General features: G+C 36.8%; 1 protein-coding gene across 2 annotated transcripts in view; it reads left to right on the forward strand.

Annotated features, from left to right (window-relative positions):
• The window catches only part of CFTR (CF transmembrane conductance regulator), a gene marked incomplete at both ends in the record, with an annotated part of 201,521 nt that overhangs the window by 93,382 nt on the left and 91,017 nt on the right, over positions 1-17,122 (forward strand). For both annotated transcript variants that reach the window (XM_081102067.1, XM_081102066.1), the window contains 3 exons: positions 9,965-10,059; positions 12,810-12,896; positions 15,306-16,032. In XM_081102067.1, the coding sequence (XP_080958193.1) occupies positions 9,965-10,059; positions 12,810-12,896; positions 15,306-16,032 (909 nt within the window). The remainder of the gene's footprint in view (positions 1-9,964; positions 10,060-12,809; positions 12,897-15,305; positions 16,033-17,122) is intronic.

The following is a 17,122-nucleotide window of genomic DNA, read 5'->3' on the forward strand; positions in this document are numbered from 1 at the left end:
ATTCATAACAGTAGCAAAATTACAGTTATGAAGTAGCAACGAAAATAATTTTGTGGTTGGGAGTCACCACAACATGAGGAACTGTATTAAAGGGTCGCGGCATTAGGAAGGTTGAGAACCACTGATCTAGCACAATACGCAAACTGGAGGGGGGTAACAAAGATGTTGTGTTTAGAAGTTTATGAAATTCTTCACATCTTAAAGAACAAGATATGAAAATTGAAGAAACTTAAGATCTTCAAAATTGACAGCATCAGCAATAGAATCCAAATCTTCTGACTCCTTATTTTATTAGTGATATACTAATAGAGATGTTGCCTATTAGAAAAGAAACTCTATTGTAGACTCTAATGACTTATCCATTGAACATTGCTCACTTTAAGTTAATCTCACTATTATTGTAATAGTATTATTAAGCCATCAAAGTTATAAATCGGCTATTTGTAGAAGATAAGATAATAACAAAGATTTGTGAGCTAGTAGCATTGATAATTCCATGGTTTAGTTTTAAAAAGTATTTTCAGGATATTTATATATGCAAATGATATATTAAGCTACCACAATTCCAAATAAATGTATGTTAGGGAAGCCATCTATGCTTATACACTTAAAATTTAAATAAGTTGGGAAATTTCTTCCCAGATCTTCTCCCAAATTATCTTTCCCTTTTCCTCTCTCCTTTAGGCCTCATAACCTCAAATTTAAAATATGAAGTCTTAGAGGGTGGGCAGTCAGCACAGGCGAGGAATCCTGCTCAGGACAAGTTGAGCCATTGGTGGTGAGAAAATAAGGACCAGGGTAGGATTACTTCAGAGATACTGGGTGAGTGAAAATTGAAGCCCATCGCCTACGGATCTGAATTACGAAGCAGAAGGCTACTTACTAAGAACTGGGAGGTATGTTAGGAACTCCAGAGCAGGATCAACTGCAAGATAACACTGTATGTGCCAATGAAGTACTGAGAACAGAGTGCTTTTTCATGGATTGGATTTCTCCCAGCATCTTGGGTGGGTAGACCTAGAAGAGATAGTTAAGGAATTAGTAGCTTCTTAAATGCCAATTCTTAGACCAACTGAATTAAAATCATCTAGTGAGCTTTCAAAAACTAAATTTATTTCATAGAATTTGAAATCTGGAGTCCAGAAATTTATAGTTGAATAGGTTTAATGTAGAACCAGAATAAGACAAAGAAAAGTCTTTATTTGTTTCAAGTTTCTTTTTTGCCTTTACTTCCTTGGGAACATTTATCCCAAGACATCTTAAATCACTGAATTTTACAGTTCTTTCTTTAAAAATGCTCATTATTAGTTTTCAAATACAATTACAGACCTGTACACATATAAAAATAAACACTAAAAGTCAAAGGGTATTAATGGAATTACATATATTTTCACAAGTTCGTACATAAAACTATGTATGTGTGTATATGTATGAATATTCAATAATACTTTAATATTGGTGTCAAAAACTGTAATACTCATTATAATAGTGTTTTTTGTACTTTTGTTGGGACTAGAAAATGATATTGGAATTTAGTTTTCTGCTGTAATTTGGTCAGTGCCAAAGCTCAGTGAAGGAAGAGCTTTTGTTTTCTAAGTTGACAATAAGGTCTCCTTATGCTTCTAGCAAGGATTAATCTTTAGCCAATATTTAATATATATTTCCATATCTAGCTCTTTGTAATCATGTGTGACTTAGGTCAACAAATTATCTTTCCTAATAAAAGAGAACTCCAATTTTTAATTGATGAATTCATTCATGTATCTTTCCTGCTGTAGAAATTAACCTCTATGAATATATATCACACAGAGGTACACAGGTCTTTTAAGATAACACATCCACATTTACAACAGCTATGTGCAAAAATGGTTAATTTATTCTTTCTCTCCCTTTCCAGTACTCTCCTGGCTTTCTCACATTCTCTCCTTTCCTTCCCTCTGTCCCCCACAACACTCTCTCCCTCCTTCTTGCCCATTTCCTTATACATAAAGTACAGTACAGTGTTTAGTAATTATTAAACATTAATAACAATGGCATTAACTCTCTAATGATTTACTGTGAAAGACATGCTTTATTGAATGGCACAACCTCTAAAGTTCATGTTGCCCCAACCCAGCTTTTCTCTCTCCTCTCTTTACCACAAATAGCTGTATTGTCAAGGTTATTCTAAAGAGTGATAAGGCAGCCATAAAACAAGGTTTATGGCATTTGCCTATCTACAAAGTCACAGGGAGTTCAAATGCACTCACCAAATATTGCAAAATCACACAGGACCATTAAATGTAATACTCCACCCTTTCTTTGATATCTCTCTCTCTCCCCCCCCCCCACTCCTTCCATCCCTCCTTCCCTCCCCTCCCCCTTCCCTCAATATACTAGATCCCTGTATCACTCCTCTGTTGTATATTCAGGTCTGAGTTAATGACCTTTAAATTGACAATTTTTCTTTAACAACTCCTGGTTTGTCTGGCTTACTTGAATAATATTAGAGTGATGAAGTTAGGTGCAGTTAAAAGAGTAAAATGATAAGCATTTGTGTAAAAAGTGCATATATCGTAAAGGTATATTATACACTTCTTACTAATGAAATAAGTTAATCTTTATTGCATAGTTATTATAACATTACTTTGACCCTCCCTGGTACTCTTATCTAAGTATTTTCAAGTGCTTTACAATCTAAAAGAGACCTAATGTAAGCACAGAATCCTTTGAAGTTATTTGCCTCTCTGAACAGCAAATTATAAAGGAAATTAGTCAAAGAACAAGTCTCTATATGAGTAGGCATAATAATCACATGTTAAAATGCAGATTCCTGGGCTCTGTCCTAATTTTTCTGAATAAGATTAGGTGCAGCATTTTTAAAACAAGCTCCCAGGTGATTTTGAAATAATTGCTCCAGGGACTACACTTTGAGAACCAATGATCAGATACTTGATTTTATCTGTAGGTAAACTGTGCTGAGAAAATCATTAAAAATTGAAATGGCAGTGTAAGGTGGTTTTAGACGAAGGTCTTACAGGGTCTTCTTCAACAAGAAAGTTAATTGATCATGAGTTTTATAAGTTTACTAGAGGCCTGGTACACAAAATTCGTGCACAGGTACGGTGCCTCGGCCTGGCTGGCGATCAAAGCATGAGCGTCTGGTGTGGAAGGGCAGGTCCCAGTTGAACTCCGGGCTGTGGGCAGCAGCTGGGTCCATGGACCCCAGCACACCCTCCCTCTGCCTGAGTCATCAGGCCCCGCCTAGTTCCCTCAGTGCCTGGGAGCCGGGTGGTGGCCCTGCCCCCTGCCACTGCTGCTGGTTGCCATCTGTGGGGTGATCAGCAGAGCGATCAGGCCCCACTAGCACCCACCTTGGCCTGGTGCCGCCCGCTCACCTGCTCCATTATCCTGCTGTGGTCCCGCTCTTGCCAGGGCCCATCAGAGCCGACAGCACCTCCACTGGTGCCTGCTGTCAGCACCGTATTGCCGACACCCCGCCATGTTCCGTGCTGCCCCCTGGTGGTCAGCGCCCCTCATAGCGAGTGGTCGAACTCCTGGTCGAGGGGACAATTGGCATATTAAGCTTTTATTATATAGAATATTTGATTTATTTTAAGACAGTTTTTTTTTATTGAGGTATAATTGACAACATGATCATGCCAGGGGCACACCACAATCATTTGATTTCATTATATACTGCAAAATGATCGCCACAATAAAACTTAGTTTTAAAAAAAATCTCAGTTAATTTTTATATAAGAAATCAACTTACACCCATTATCTTAGCTCCATGTAATGATTTCTTCCAACAATTTTTATGATAGCTCCAAGGGAACACAAGAGACGTTTCAGCGTGAGGGAAGAGAAGTGGCATTTATCTCTCTATGCAAGGCTGTAGCAGCTTTCACCTTAGGCTGCTTTTAAATGCATGGCAGCAAGTGGTATCATTTTGTTTTAGATCATACTTTTCATAGAAGCAAAAATCTGCTGTGAAGGCTGAAAACCAACACTGTAATGTAAATATATTACCAGATTTGAGTGCTCTTAGTAATCAGCAAAGGCAAATGTTTAACAGTGTATACACAACAAAGTGTTTTATGTTAAATCAAATAGAAAAGAACAAACACTAATAAAGAAATCTACAAATGTATAATAAACTAGGTGATCAGAACAAGTGCTCACATTAGCAGTAGGATGTTGATGTTACACATCTGATCTTAAGATAATGGACTTATTCACAGTTCTCTTCATTCTACATCCATTGTTTTGTTTCATTTCAATCTCAGTAGCTTCCTATTAATTACAATACCTGAGGGACTTGTTAAATTATCTAAGTTTGAACATTTCTTTTCATAAGTGGTTTTAGTCCAGAAAGGAAGCCAAAAACATTGGCTTAAAATATCAGATCTTTTTGAATGCAGGAATCTTTTATTGTCATGCTTTTTAAAAGTAATCTGTCTCACTAGTGTCTATTTTAGATAGAAAACATTCATATGACAACATCCCTGCTTTCTTTTTTTAAATTATAATTATAGATAATTAATGTAAATTTTTTTTTTTGATATTTTATATATATTTTTTCTTTATTGATTAAGATATTACATATGTGTCCTTATTCCCCCCATTGCTCCCCCCACCTCATTCATGCCCTCAGCCCCCTGGTGTCTGTTTCCATTGGTTAGGTTTAAATGCATGCATACAAGTCCTTTGGTTGATCTTTCCCTCTTACCCCCACCCTCCCCTACCTTCCCTCTGAGGTTTTACGGTCTGATCGATGCTTCTCTGCCTCTGGATCTGTTTTTGTTCATCAGTTTATGTTGCTCATTATATTCCACAAATGAGTGAGATCATGTGATATTTATCTTTCTGTAACTGGCTTATTTCACTTAGCATAATGCTCTCTAGTTCCATCCATGCTGTTGCAAATGCCTGCTTTCTTATTGCATTGTCAGGGGCCTAGAGACAAACCCTTCTCACCATCATTCTTCCACAAAACCCCAAGTTTCAAACAGTCACTATTATGTATGTGATATATACTTTTCCAATTCATTTCAAATAAATTATATCTATATATACACACACTTATCCACAAACAATATTTAATAGTTTTGTTTGCATGGCTTTAAAATTTATAAAAATGGTATCCTTTGTACATATCATTTTTAAACTTACTTTCTTTGCTCCTGTTATCTCTTTGAGGTCTAGCTATGCTAGTCATATATAGAAATTTATTTCATTTTTTTAAACTGCAGTATGTGCTCAGATGTTACCTTTTCTTTTCTCGTTCTGCTACTGATGAACATTTAGATTGTTCAAAGATTTTACGGTAATAAAAAATCTTTATTTTTTTCTTGTAAATACTCAAGAATTTCTCTGGTGTACAAATCTACCTGTTGAATTATGGTATATGAGGGTATATATATTTCCAATTTTACTAGGTACCGCCATATCACACCTTAAAGTAATCGTGCCAATTTACACTACCACTGACTCACATTTTTATAAGCTCTTGTTTTAGACAGATTTTAATTTTTGCCATTCTAATTTGTAAAAAGCCATGTCTCTCTATTTTTCTAATTTGCAGTTCCTGATTGCTGCTGAGAGTATACATCTTTCCATGTTTGGTAGCCATTCTGACTTCATATCCCTTGCCAGTTTTGGGGGTAAGGTGTTGTGGTGGCAGTGAGATGTGCCTCACAGGCATTGTGGTAGGGAGTATAATCGACCAAGGGCCCCAGTACTATGGGTGGAAATCTTTCACTCACTGCGTTTGTCTTGAGACTGCTCCTTCCACAGGCTGCTTTTCATGAGTGACTGAGTGTGGAAGGGATACAGATTTGTGTTTGAAAAACATGGAACCTACTTATTAATTAATTTGGCTTCAAGGACTCCCACATAGGTTTCGAAAACTTGCTTGTTAGGCTTCAATTACACAGTGATTTAATGTTCTCCCACCCAAGCCTTCACTCAGGGCTTGGACTTGCATTGAGGTGTGACAACCCTCCAAGCTTTCCCTGTCTCCTTCCCTATTTCCTTTTACACACATATTTTCTCTACATTTCACATTTAATACTATCTTAGCATAGGAGGAGAGGTCTTCAAAATTCCTTGAAAAAGTTCTAAACTGATAGAAAATTGAAGATGTTTTAAGCATTAGACAAGACTTCATCTTTTAGCAATGCTTTCCTTAATCATATTTCAATGGTGTGTAAAATACCATATTCTTCTATAGCAGCGGTTTTCAACCTGTGGGTCGCGACCCCTTTGGGGTCGAACGACCCTTTCACAGGGGTTGCCTAAGACCTTCGGAAAACACATATATAATTACATATTGTTTTTGTGATTAATCACTATGCTTTAATTATGTTCAATTTGTAACAATGAAAATACATCCTGCCTATCAGATATTTACCTTACGATTCATAACAGTAGCAAAATTACAGTTATGAAGTAGCAACGAAAGTAATGTTATGGTTGGGGGTCACCACAACATGAGGAACTGTATTAAAGGGTCGCGGCATTAGGAAGGTTGAGAACCACTGTTCTATAGGTATAGTAATGATCACAACTGCTATCCAAACTTAAAAACCTAAAAAAGGAACACCCACAAACAAACCTAGAGGAACTGATAATTTACTAGCAAATTTTATTTGATTAAATACAAATAATCAAAATTGAAGAAAGAAGCTTGAAGAAGGTTGAGTAGACACTACTATTGTGAAGGTGATTCAATGTCTACTAAAAGAGGCACTATCACTAGATGATTTGGTAGCTGAACTGTATCTAACTTTTAAATAACATGCACTTCCCATATTATTTAAACTACTAGAGGCCCGGTGGATGAAATTCATGCATGGGTGGGGCCCCTAGGCCTGGCCTGCGATCAGGGCTGATCGAGGCCAGGTCGATCAGGGCCAGGCCAGACAGGAGGCGACGGTCTCTGGGCCGAGTGCAGAAGGAACGAACACTGGACACTGATGCTGCTATCATCAGCGCTCTGCCACTGTGCAGCTCCACCCTCCCCGCCTTCTCCTTCTGTCACCGCAGAACCACCCTGGGTGGGCATGTGGAGGGCCGATCGGGGCCTACCAGCCAGGGGGAGGGATGGGGCACAGGAGGTTGGCTGCCAGCCCTAAGGAGGGAGCCTGCCCTAGGCCCCCCTGGGAATGGGGCTGCATTGTCACCACCCACCCTGGTTCCCCATCCCAGCTCAGGGCCTGGCCCTGATCGGGCAGTCAGGGCCTGCTGGCCAGGTGGAGGAACCATGGGAGGTTTGCCGTGGGAGCACACTGACCACCAGGGAACAGCTCCTGCGTTGAGCGTCTGCCCCCTGGTGTTCAGTGCACATCATAGCAACTGGTCGTTCCGATCACTTAGGCTTTTATATATATAGATACCAAACCATAGAAACAGATGGCAAGCTCTTCAGTTCATTTTCTAAAGCCAAAATAGTCTTAGTACTCAAAAAAACTATGAGAAAGAAAACATAATCATATTTATGATGTAGATATTAAAATAAAACGTTATAAATAAAATATTAATACATAGCATACAGAATGATATAAAAATAATAAAATATGACCAAGCAAAATTTATGATAAGAATGTAAGGGTGCATCAATGTAAAGAAATATATAAATAAAATATAATTTGTCATATTGACAAAGAGGAAAACCAAATAAAAGGTCAGTAAATGTTAAAAGAGTCTTACATAAAATTCAGCAGTCATTTCTTTTTTTTTTTTAATTAATTTAAAAAAATTTTTTTTCAGCAGTCATTTCTAATAAAAAATCATAGTACAAATAGAAGGAAACGTCATAAATACAGTATTTTTTAGGTAACATTCTAAAGTAAACATTTTAAATGGCAAGAAGTTAATGCCATTTATCTATAAGTAGGAACAATATTAAATATTCATGAAAAGATTGTTCACCTAAAAAAAAACAACCCAAGGGATTCTAGCAAAAAGCAAAGAGACAAACAGAAAACAAAAGTCTGCTAGAAGTAATGAGGGAATATAAGATGTATGGATCATAGTTAAGCATACAAAAATAATTAGCTTTTCTGTAGACCAGTAGCAACTGTCTCAAAATGGAAATAGAAAGGTATTTAATTCACAATAGTAGAAAATCATAAAATACTAAGGATATTGGTGGGAATGTAAATTGGTGCAACCACTGTGGAAAATACCATGGAAGTTCCTCAAAAATTACAAATAGAACTACCATATGGACACAGCAATTTCACTTCTGGGTATTTATTTGAAGGAAATGAAATCACTATCTCAAAAAGATACCTGCACCCCCAGATTCATTGCAACATTATTTATAATAGCCAAGACATGTAAACAACCTAAGTATCCATCAACAGATGAGTGGATAAAGAAAATGTGGTATATATACACATATATACAAATATTATTCAGCCATAAAAAAACAACAACAACAAAAAACAAGAAGGAAATCCTGCCATTTGCAAAACCATGGATGGACCTTGAGGGCATTGTGATAAATGAAGTAAGTCAGACAGAGATATTCTGTATGATCTCACTTATGTAGGGAATCTAAAAAAAAAACCAAACCTGAACTCATAGATATGAAGAAAAGATTGACGGTTGCCAGTGTAAGGAGTGGGGGTTATCCTACTGCATCGCCTCCAGCATGACGTCATTTTTAACATCAGGCCTTTTGTCACCCCAGCTCAGGATCATTGACAATAAGAGTTCCTTGGGGGCAGTGGTTAGAATGGCTTCAACCTATTGTAGCTGCGAAATAGTTTTTAAAATAAATGATCACTGTTAGTTTGCCTCCTTTGTGAGTTTAGAGTTTTGTAGTAAGCATTTGACAATTTAAATATAAAAAATGTTGGCAACTCAAAGGAGATGGTGGATTGCTTCTGGATTGTCAAAGGGAAAGGAGGAATAGGATGGAAGTGTATTTTTGTAAAGGGAGAGAGAAGAAGGTAGTAGCAAAAGAAAAGAGCAGATGTTTGAAGATGGAAAGGGAAAAGGGAGAGAACTTTTTTGAATTAAAGAGAGAGTAGTACCTATTTGACTCTTCTCATCCTTCAAATCTCAGGCTGAGCCTCATCTCTTTCAGAAAGTCTTCTAGTATTTTCTGTCTATTATATAGATACTTCTGTCACCTGTACAACTAATCTGTAGGTTAATTGTGTACTATTTTATGACCTATATTAAAATGGTTAATGAAAACTTTTGGATGTTATTTAGTATCCTTCAGGAGTCAGACTATTTCTGATAAATTCTAAACTTCTTTTACCATGCCTAGCATGGTTGTTGCCACGGAAAGTTTATTACCTGGGAGAAAGGATGACACAATCCATGTGGAAGGAGGGTGACAGGAGAGGCAGAGTGGGTGGAGAGGTCACAGGAATGAGATGTTGGGTGGGTGAGTCGGTGAGAGAAGTTTGGAAAGGAGTTGCCTTGTACCCAGGACTACCCACTAAATACGTTTAGATACGGCAGTGGTGGGGGTGGGGAGGTGGGAGGATGTGGGGGGGGAAGGGTAGGGGTATGTAAGTAACATTCATTTAGTTTCTCTTATTGAGAGTTTTATTCAGTTTTGGAGATTCCATTATAACAGTGTATTTAAATCGGAGGGAAGTGCACTTGAGCACATTAATAGCACTTAGGTTTATATAATGGCCCATGGATGATATACACACATATTTACATACCCATAAATATACATAGGCTTTACTTTTTTATATTTTCCAATTATAATTATTATTATTATTTTTAAATACCATTAATGTTAAAAAATTAAACAAAAATTTATTTATCAAAATCAGCAATGTTTTGACCAATTGAAGTGGATTTAAAATAATCAAGATGCAGTGTTCAAAATTCAATTGTAGCTAAAGCAATAGAGTGATATATGATTACCTTTGAAGGATAAAGGACCTTTCGAATTCAGATCCAGCATACTAACAATTCCATTCTTACTTTCTATTTTTGATAATAGGACATCTCCAAGTTTGCAGAGAAAGACAATATAGTTCTTGGAGAAGGTGGAATCACACTGAGTGGAGGGCAGCGAGCAAGAATCTCCTTGGCAAGGTGAGTATCCGATTATTGGTCCAGTAAGCATTTGCTGTAAATATCATGCATGTAGAAATTATAGATACTTCTCTATTTTTATATTCTGTTTTGGAATTGAAAAGTGCTTGGGATCTTATGACTCGCTGGTTAAGAATCACCTGTAAGAACTATTGATCATAATATAGTATTCATATCTGATAAAAATGCATGCAGTTATTTTGGTGTGTGTATATTTGATTACCTTATGGTATGTTTTACTACAAAGGAAAACTCTGGGATTCTGCATAGCACAAGGAGAGATATGATGGAAACTTTTTGTGAAGTCCATCACACAGTTCCCTGACCACCTCCATCCCACAATGAACACACCTGCTCTAGGCTTCTGTTCATGCTTCTTAGTTTAGATAAATGTATGTTTTCAAAAATTTCAACATAATTCTCATAACAAGAATAGCAAGGCAAATGATATCACTTGGTTTAAAGTCTGTAATTTTTAAAGACAAATAAGACAAGCACATCGAACACTGTGGTGGGTAGTTCCATTAGTAGAGACGTTATTGGTCTAACTAACCAGTGGTTCTCAACCTTGTGGCCCTTTAAATACAGTTCCTCATGTTGTGACCCAACCATAAAATTATTTTCGTTGCTACTTCATAACTGTAATGTTGCTACTGTTATGAATCGTAATGTAAATATTTGATATGCAGGATGGTTTTAGGTGACCCCTGTGAAAGGGTCATTCAACTGCCAAAGGGGTCGCGACCCACAGGTTGAGAACCACTGGTCTGAGCATTTTGAGCTGTCAAAGGGAGAACTACGTACAGTTAATTTCAAGTTGAAAGTGTTGTGGTTAAACCGTCATGTTGAATTTAAAAAATTATTGGTGATATGAGATGTCAAACATTCCTCCAGTTATATTAGAACAAAATTCTTCTTACTGTGTTGCCAGAGTTGTTAATAAATCATTGATTTACTGATATTTTGACTCCTTTCCCTTACTTGTTTTTCCTGCTTTTAAATGCTGAGACAGAAAACTAACTCACTGAACACCTGCAAACGCCTAGTAATGTTCTAAGTGGTGTGTGTGTGTGTGTGTGTGTGTGTGTGTGTGTGTGTGTGTGATTTTACTTAATACCTATATCACCTTGGAAAGATAGGATTGTTCTTCCATTTTATGAAAGAAATAATGAGATAATTGAAGCTGTTATATATTAACTTGCTAAAAGCCATATAGGGAAATGGTGGAGTTACAATTTGAACTAGGTCCTCTTGATTCTACATAAGTGCTAGGAAGGCCTGGGGCAGGTGTGGGAGTGGGGTTAAGTGGGGTCAATGGGGGGAAGGGGGGACATCTGTAATACTTCCAACAATAAAGATAAATTTTTAAAAATTATGCCTTGATCTTGGGATTACAATTAAAAAAATAAGTTAATAGGTATGAATAATACACAGAAAAGATAAGGGCCTCTAAATAAAATGGGATTTGATTAACTAACCTGTGGACCCAAGTAAGACTTATCCCAAACATTCCATTTTATCCTTAGATAAGACATGCTATGGGGCTTCTAGACATTTAACATAGAATGGACTTTGTATTTACCAGTTTAAGATTTGGTTTTATTGTAAGGTATACACAGTTTGAAGTACTACAGAAATAATTATTTTTATTTTTATTGGAATGTGTCCTGCGTTGTCCAGTTTTAGATGATGAATACATCATTAATATATTAATAATATATGTCATAGGTGTAAAGGAGAGAGATAAGTATGAAGTGGGGAAAGGAAGGCCTGGAGGGTATATTTTGATGCAGGTCTTTTAGCTAGTTCTCTTGCATTTTGTCTTCAAAAATAACTTACACTGCAACGGTTGTTTTAGATTTTACTTTGACTTTGGGCAATTTCTGTGTTTTGTCTTAGAAATCTGCTGATTGAATACAATTTTCTTTTCACAGAAAATACCCAGAACTATACATGATTTCTATGTGGTTGGGGTGGGGGTAAGGTTACTAACAACCACACCTGAAAATTTTAAGTGTTATGAAGAAATTATCTCATTCCCATTAACATGGGACTATATCTCCATTTTATTACTGTGGTATGATCAACTTAATGAAGAATTTACTTGCTCATAATATTTTATTTTTTAACTTAAAAAGTAAAAAAATGGATATACATTTTGACTGTGAATTATTCATTCTTTTCTTGTTTGGAATTTTTATGAACATGGTACAGAGGCTGAGACTATAAGGAGGAAAAAGTGTACCAATTATATAGCCACAGTAGTACTGCTACCAATTTGCTGTAGCAGTCAACACCAAAGAAACATTAAAAAGAAATAGTTTCACATAAGTGCTGCAATTTAGTTGCTGTCTCTGATATTTTAGAGGATTGAGACAGTCCATTTTATTCTTTTTCCCCCACCACAATGCAAAATCTTTTATGGCAGGAACTGTGTAATTTTTATCATTGTATTCCCAGCATGCAGCACTGTGCTTTGCTCTAGTTACAGTCTATTGTTAGAAGGCATTCTTTTTTTTTTTTTTTCTATTTAAGGTAATGTTTTAAATTGTATGGTATGGTGTGAATCAGTTTGTAACTTTTGCTGGTTAATGTCATTTACTTTAGCAAAACTATGTTAGCAATTCTTGGAGAGTTGTGAAAAGCCATAAAAATCATATATAATTTATTTTTCTTCATTTAAAATCATCTACACTAAGTGACATGGGACATACAGAGGAAATCTAAATTGGTTTTCATTTTCTTTTTAGAGCAGTATACAAAGATGCTGATTTGTACCTATTAGACTCTCCTTTCGGGTACCTAGATGTTTTAACAGAAAAAGAAATCTTTGAAAGGTATGTTCTTTGAATAACATAATGCTCATGCTAAAAGACGAAGAAAGGTGACTCTACTACCATGGACTGCTTATTATTCCTTGAGAAATGTGTCCACCATTGTGACCCTATGAAAGAATGCAACATAGCACTTACTCAAATCTCATTTTCTCTTTGCAGCCAATATTCAGTATCATTTCCATGAAAACCTCTAACCACCTCATGCTACACCAGTTTCTTCCTTGCTATTACTAGAATAGCCGCTGTCTATGTCGTTTTCACAGTATTATTGTAACATTATTTTAATTGGTTATTATACTGAATGTTTTACTTGTTTTTTTGTGTTAGTATTTTATTCTATCTCCCCCTTGGATAGTAAACTTGTTAGGGAAGAAAACAAGCTGAATTTTTTAATGTTAATGTAAGTGAATGCTCAGACTATACATCCACCTCAGTGTCTCCTTCAGAACCTTGTCCTCAGTCACACAGGCTTGGAATTTACATTTCATTGTAGCTCCTCGTAGGGCTCAGAGTGTGCAAAGTTCCAAAGAAAAACAGTTACCTGACTTGATTTCTAAGCTTCAAACTGATTTCATAGACTATGAAGTAGTTTATTTATGAGAATTATCATGGTACTCTTCTAGAAATAAAGATTTTAAGCAAAAAGGATATAGATGTATGTGTGTATAAAATGGCAGCATTATTCCTGGAAGCACCTTTCCTAGAATTTAGTTGACTTTAATACCTAACATACTATTTTTACAATACTATGACTATGATAAATAACTTCTTATCCATATAAACTTTGCTAGCCATGTAGTATATATACTCTAGTATATTAGAGTACCCTCTAGAATTATGTCTCTTTCTATACGATATGAAATGTTTTAATGCCTAAAAGGAGTTTGTCTCCCTTAGTGCCGGGGTCCAACCCCAGCAGGTCCAGGGGTTCCCAAAGGCGTAGACAGAGTCGGTGAAGAAGGAAGGACACGGAGACAGTGTTCAGTTGATCAGCAGCCTAGCCAGGATCTCTAGCCAAGATCTCCAGCTAAGTTCTGGTCTGGATCTCCAGCTAAGTTCTGGTCTGGATCTCCAGCGAAGTTCTGGTCTGGATCTCCAGCCAGGTTCTGTGTCCATGGTCTCTTGCTAGGTTCTCCAGCCAGGTTCTCCAGGTTCTCCAGCCAGGTTCTGTAGCCATGTTCCCTCGCTAGGTTCTCCAGCCAGGTTCTGTCCAGGTTCTCCAGCCAGGTTCAGTCACCAGGTTCTAGTCAGGTTCTCTTGCCAATTTCTGTAGTCAGGTTCAGTCCAGGATCTTTTGCTATGTTCTCTCGCTAGGTTCTGTCTCTAGGTTCTGAGGCCAGTTTCTGTCCAGGATCTTTTGCCATGTTCTCTCCAGCGAAGTTCTTCTGTCTCTAGAGAACGTTCTGTGTAGGTTCTGTGCCAATTTCTGTCTCTCTTCGTTCTGTCTTCTTACATCTGTATTTATACCAGTTGATTCCAATCCTATCAATCTCTATTTCAAAGGTTAGGGCGTTTCTTATCTCCATTCCAGGGAGTAAAGATTATGTAGCTTAAGCATGATTGTTCGTAGTTAAAGTGATTAATTACCCGCCTGGCACTTAGTTAAGGGGTTTTATTCCCTCCCTAACTTCAGGGGAAAATCCCTGCCTGGGGAAACAACCTTTCTCAGAGACCTTGGTTAAAACACATAGTGCCAAGAAGGTGAGCAAACATATTAAGAACAGCATGCCACATATGCCAGGTCCCCGGAAACAGCAAGCATGGACCGGCTCCCGGCACCTTAGATGATTCTGTTCTGGATTTAGTTCTAGGTTAGAGGGAAATTTTATTAGAGGAGGATCAATTCATTATTTAACTCTTAGGTTTGTCGTCGTTGTTGATTTAATAATTAAGATTAGTCTTACTATAAACTTTTGAGAACTAAATTGGTGGTCAACTTAAAACATAAAAGGAAATTAATAAAAAATGTAAAGAACAGGAAAGCTCTGAAATGTCAGAAGATACATAGAAATATACACCTCCCCCTCAGGAATCTTAAAGATCATCTAACAATTCTGTCAGTTTCTAGATGAATGAATCATGACCCAGAGGTTAACCAATTTGCTCAAACTCAAATATTTATTTAAGATATATATTTAATTTCATTTTAGGCCTCTTAACAGTCAACTTTACAATATAGCATACTATAATAATTCAGTAATACAGTATTTTATGCTATAGTAACTCAAAAGGCACCAAATTAATTAGTATTGGGTATTTACTTTTAGAATTATTTTAAGTATAATAAGTGTATTATAGAGGTTTTATATAAGAATACCTTAATAAAATCTTTAAATGAAATACATATTGTATTGTAATAAATAGTTCATAAAATTGACATCTTACTTATATTTTTTTATTTTCTTAAAGCTGTGTCTGTAAGTTGATGGCTAACAAAACTAGGATTTTGGTCACTTCTAAAATGGAACATTTAAAGAAAGCTGACAAAATATTAATTCTTCATGAAGGTAGCAGCTATTTTTATGGGACATTTTCTGAATTACAAAGTCTACGGCCTGACTTCAGTTCAAAGCTCATGGGATACGATTATTTTGATCAGTTCAGTGCAGAGAGAAGAAATTCAATCCTAACGGAGACTTTACGGCGTTTCTCACTAGAAGGAGATGCTGCCATCCCCAGGAATGAAACCAAAAAACAGTCATTTAAACAGACTGGAGAGTTTGGTGAAAATAGGAAGAACTCTATTCTCAATCCAATCAGCTCCTTAAAAAAGTTTTCCATTGTACAGAAGACTCCATTACAAATTAATGGCATCGAAGAAGACTCAGAAGAGCCTTCAGAGAGAAGGCTGTCCTTAGTTCCAGACTCCGAGCAGGGGGAGGCCATCCTGCCTCGCAGCAATGTGATGAACACCGGTCCCGCCTTTCAGCGGCGCAGGAGGCAGTCCGTGCTGAACCTGATGACACGCTCCTCAGTGAACCAAGGCCAAGTCATTCACCGAACCCCAGCAGCATCCACACGGAAGATGTCCCTGGCCCCTCAGGGGAACTTAACTGAAATGGATATATATTCAAGGCGTTTATCTCAAGATAGTGGCTTGGAAATAAGTGAAGAAATTAACGAAGAAGATTTAAAGGTGTGTATAAATTATTAGTGTTTTGTTGTTGTTGTTTATTTATTTACTTATTTTTTTTTGCCACAGAGTACAGCTGAATGCATATTAGTATGTCACAAAACTTACTCAAATTATGGCTTTAGCATGAAGTTTACCTTAAGACTCTGGAAGTGCAAAGTTCATAATTATGTAAGCAAAAGAATCAACTTAAAAGTGTAAAGAATCAACTATTTCCTTTTGCAATGGACATGTCTTTTCTAATAAAACATATTATCGAAGCAAGGGCTAGTATTGGGTTTACTAGGCCAGTAGTAATCATTATTATAAATTAGACTAATCATAAATTATCAAAAATTATTATAAAACTGCTTTATTACTACCTTAAAACCTCAGTGGGAAGAGATGGAGTATAAACAAATATATAATCAGATAATAGCAGTAGTTTAGAGAGGAAGGAATATTTTTGTATGTAAGGTATATATACTTATAATCTCTTAACAGAACTACTTATATTGTCATTTATATATCAATCATACCTGAATTAGTTAGTGTGAGCTTTTCTATCTGTTAATATATTTTTATTGATTTCAGAGAGGAATGGAGAGGAAGAGAGAGATAGAAACATCAATGATCAGAGAGAATCATTGATTGGCTGACTCCTGCACACTCCCTACTGGGGATTGAGCCCACAAACCAGACATGCGCCCTTGACTGGAATTGAACCTGGAACCCTTCAGTTTGCAGGCCAGTGCTCTATCCACTGAGCCAAAATGGCTAGGGTCTTTTTTATCTTTTAAATTGGATTTCTAGACAGGTTTCTTTAAAAAAAAAAAAGGTGTGTGAAACTTAATGTATACTAGCACCAACCTTTAGACAAGAAGTCTAAAGGTTGGTGCTAGTATCCTTTAAGTATTTTATCCTTTAAGTTTTAAAGGATAAAATACTTTTAAAAACTAGAGGCCTGGTGCATGACATTTATGCACTGGGGTGGGGGAGGGGGGAGAGGTTCCTTCAGCCTGGCCTGCGCCCTCTAACAATCTGCGACACCTCAGGGGACGTCCGCCTGCCGGCTTAGGCCTGTTCCCCCGAGGGGAGTGCTAGGCGTGGGCCT

This window comes from Myotis nattereri, assembly GCF_964212035.1.
Source record: "Myotis nattereri genome assembly, chromosome: 11".
Taxonomy (NCBI): Eukaryota; Metazoa; Chordata; class Mammalia; order Chiroptera; family Vespertilionidae; genus Myotis; species Myotis nattereri.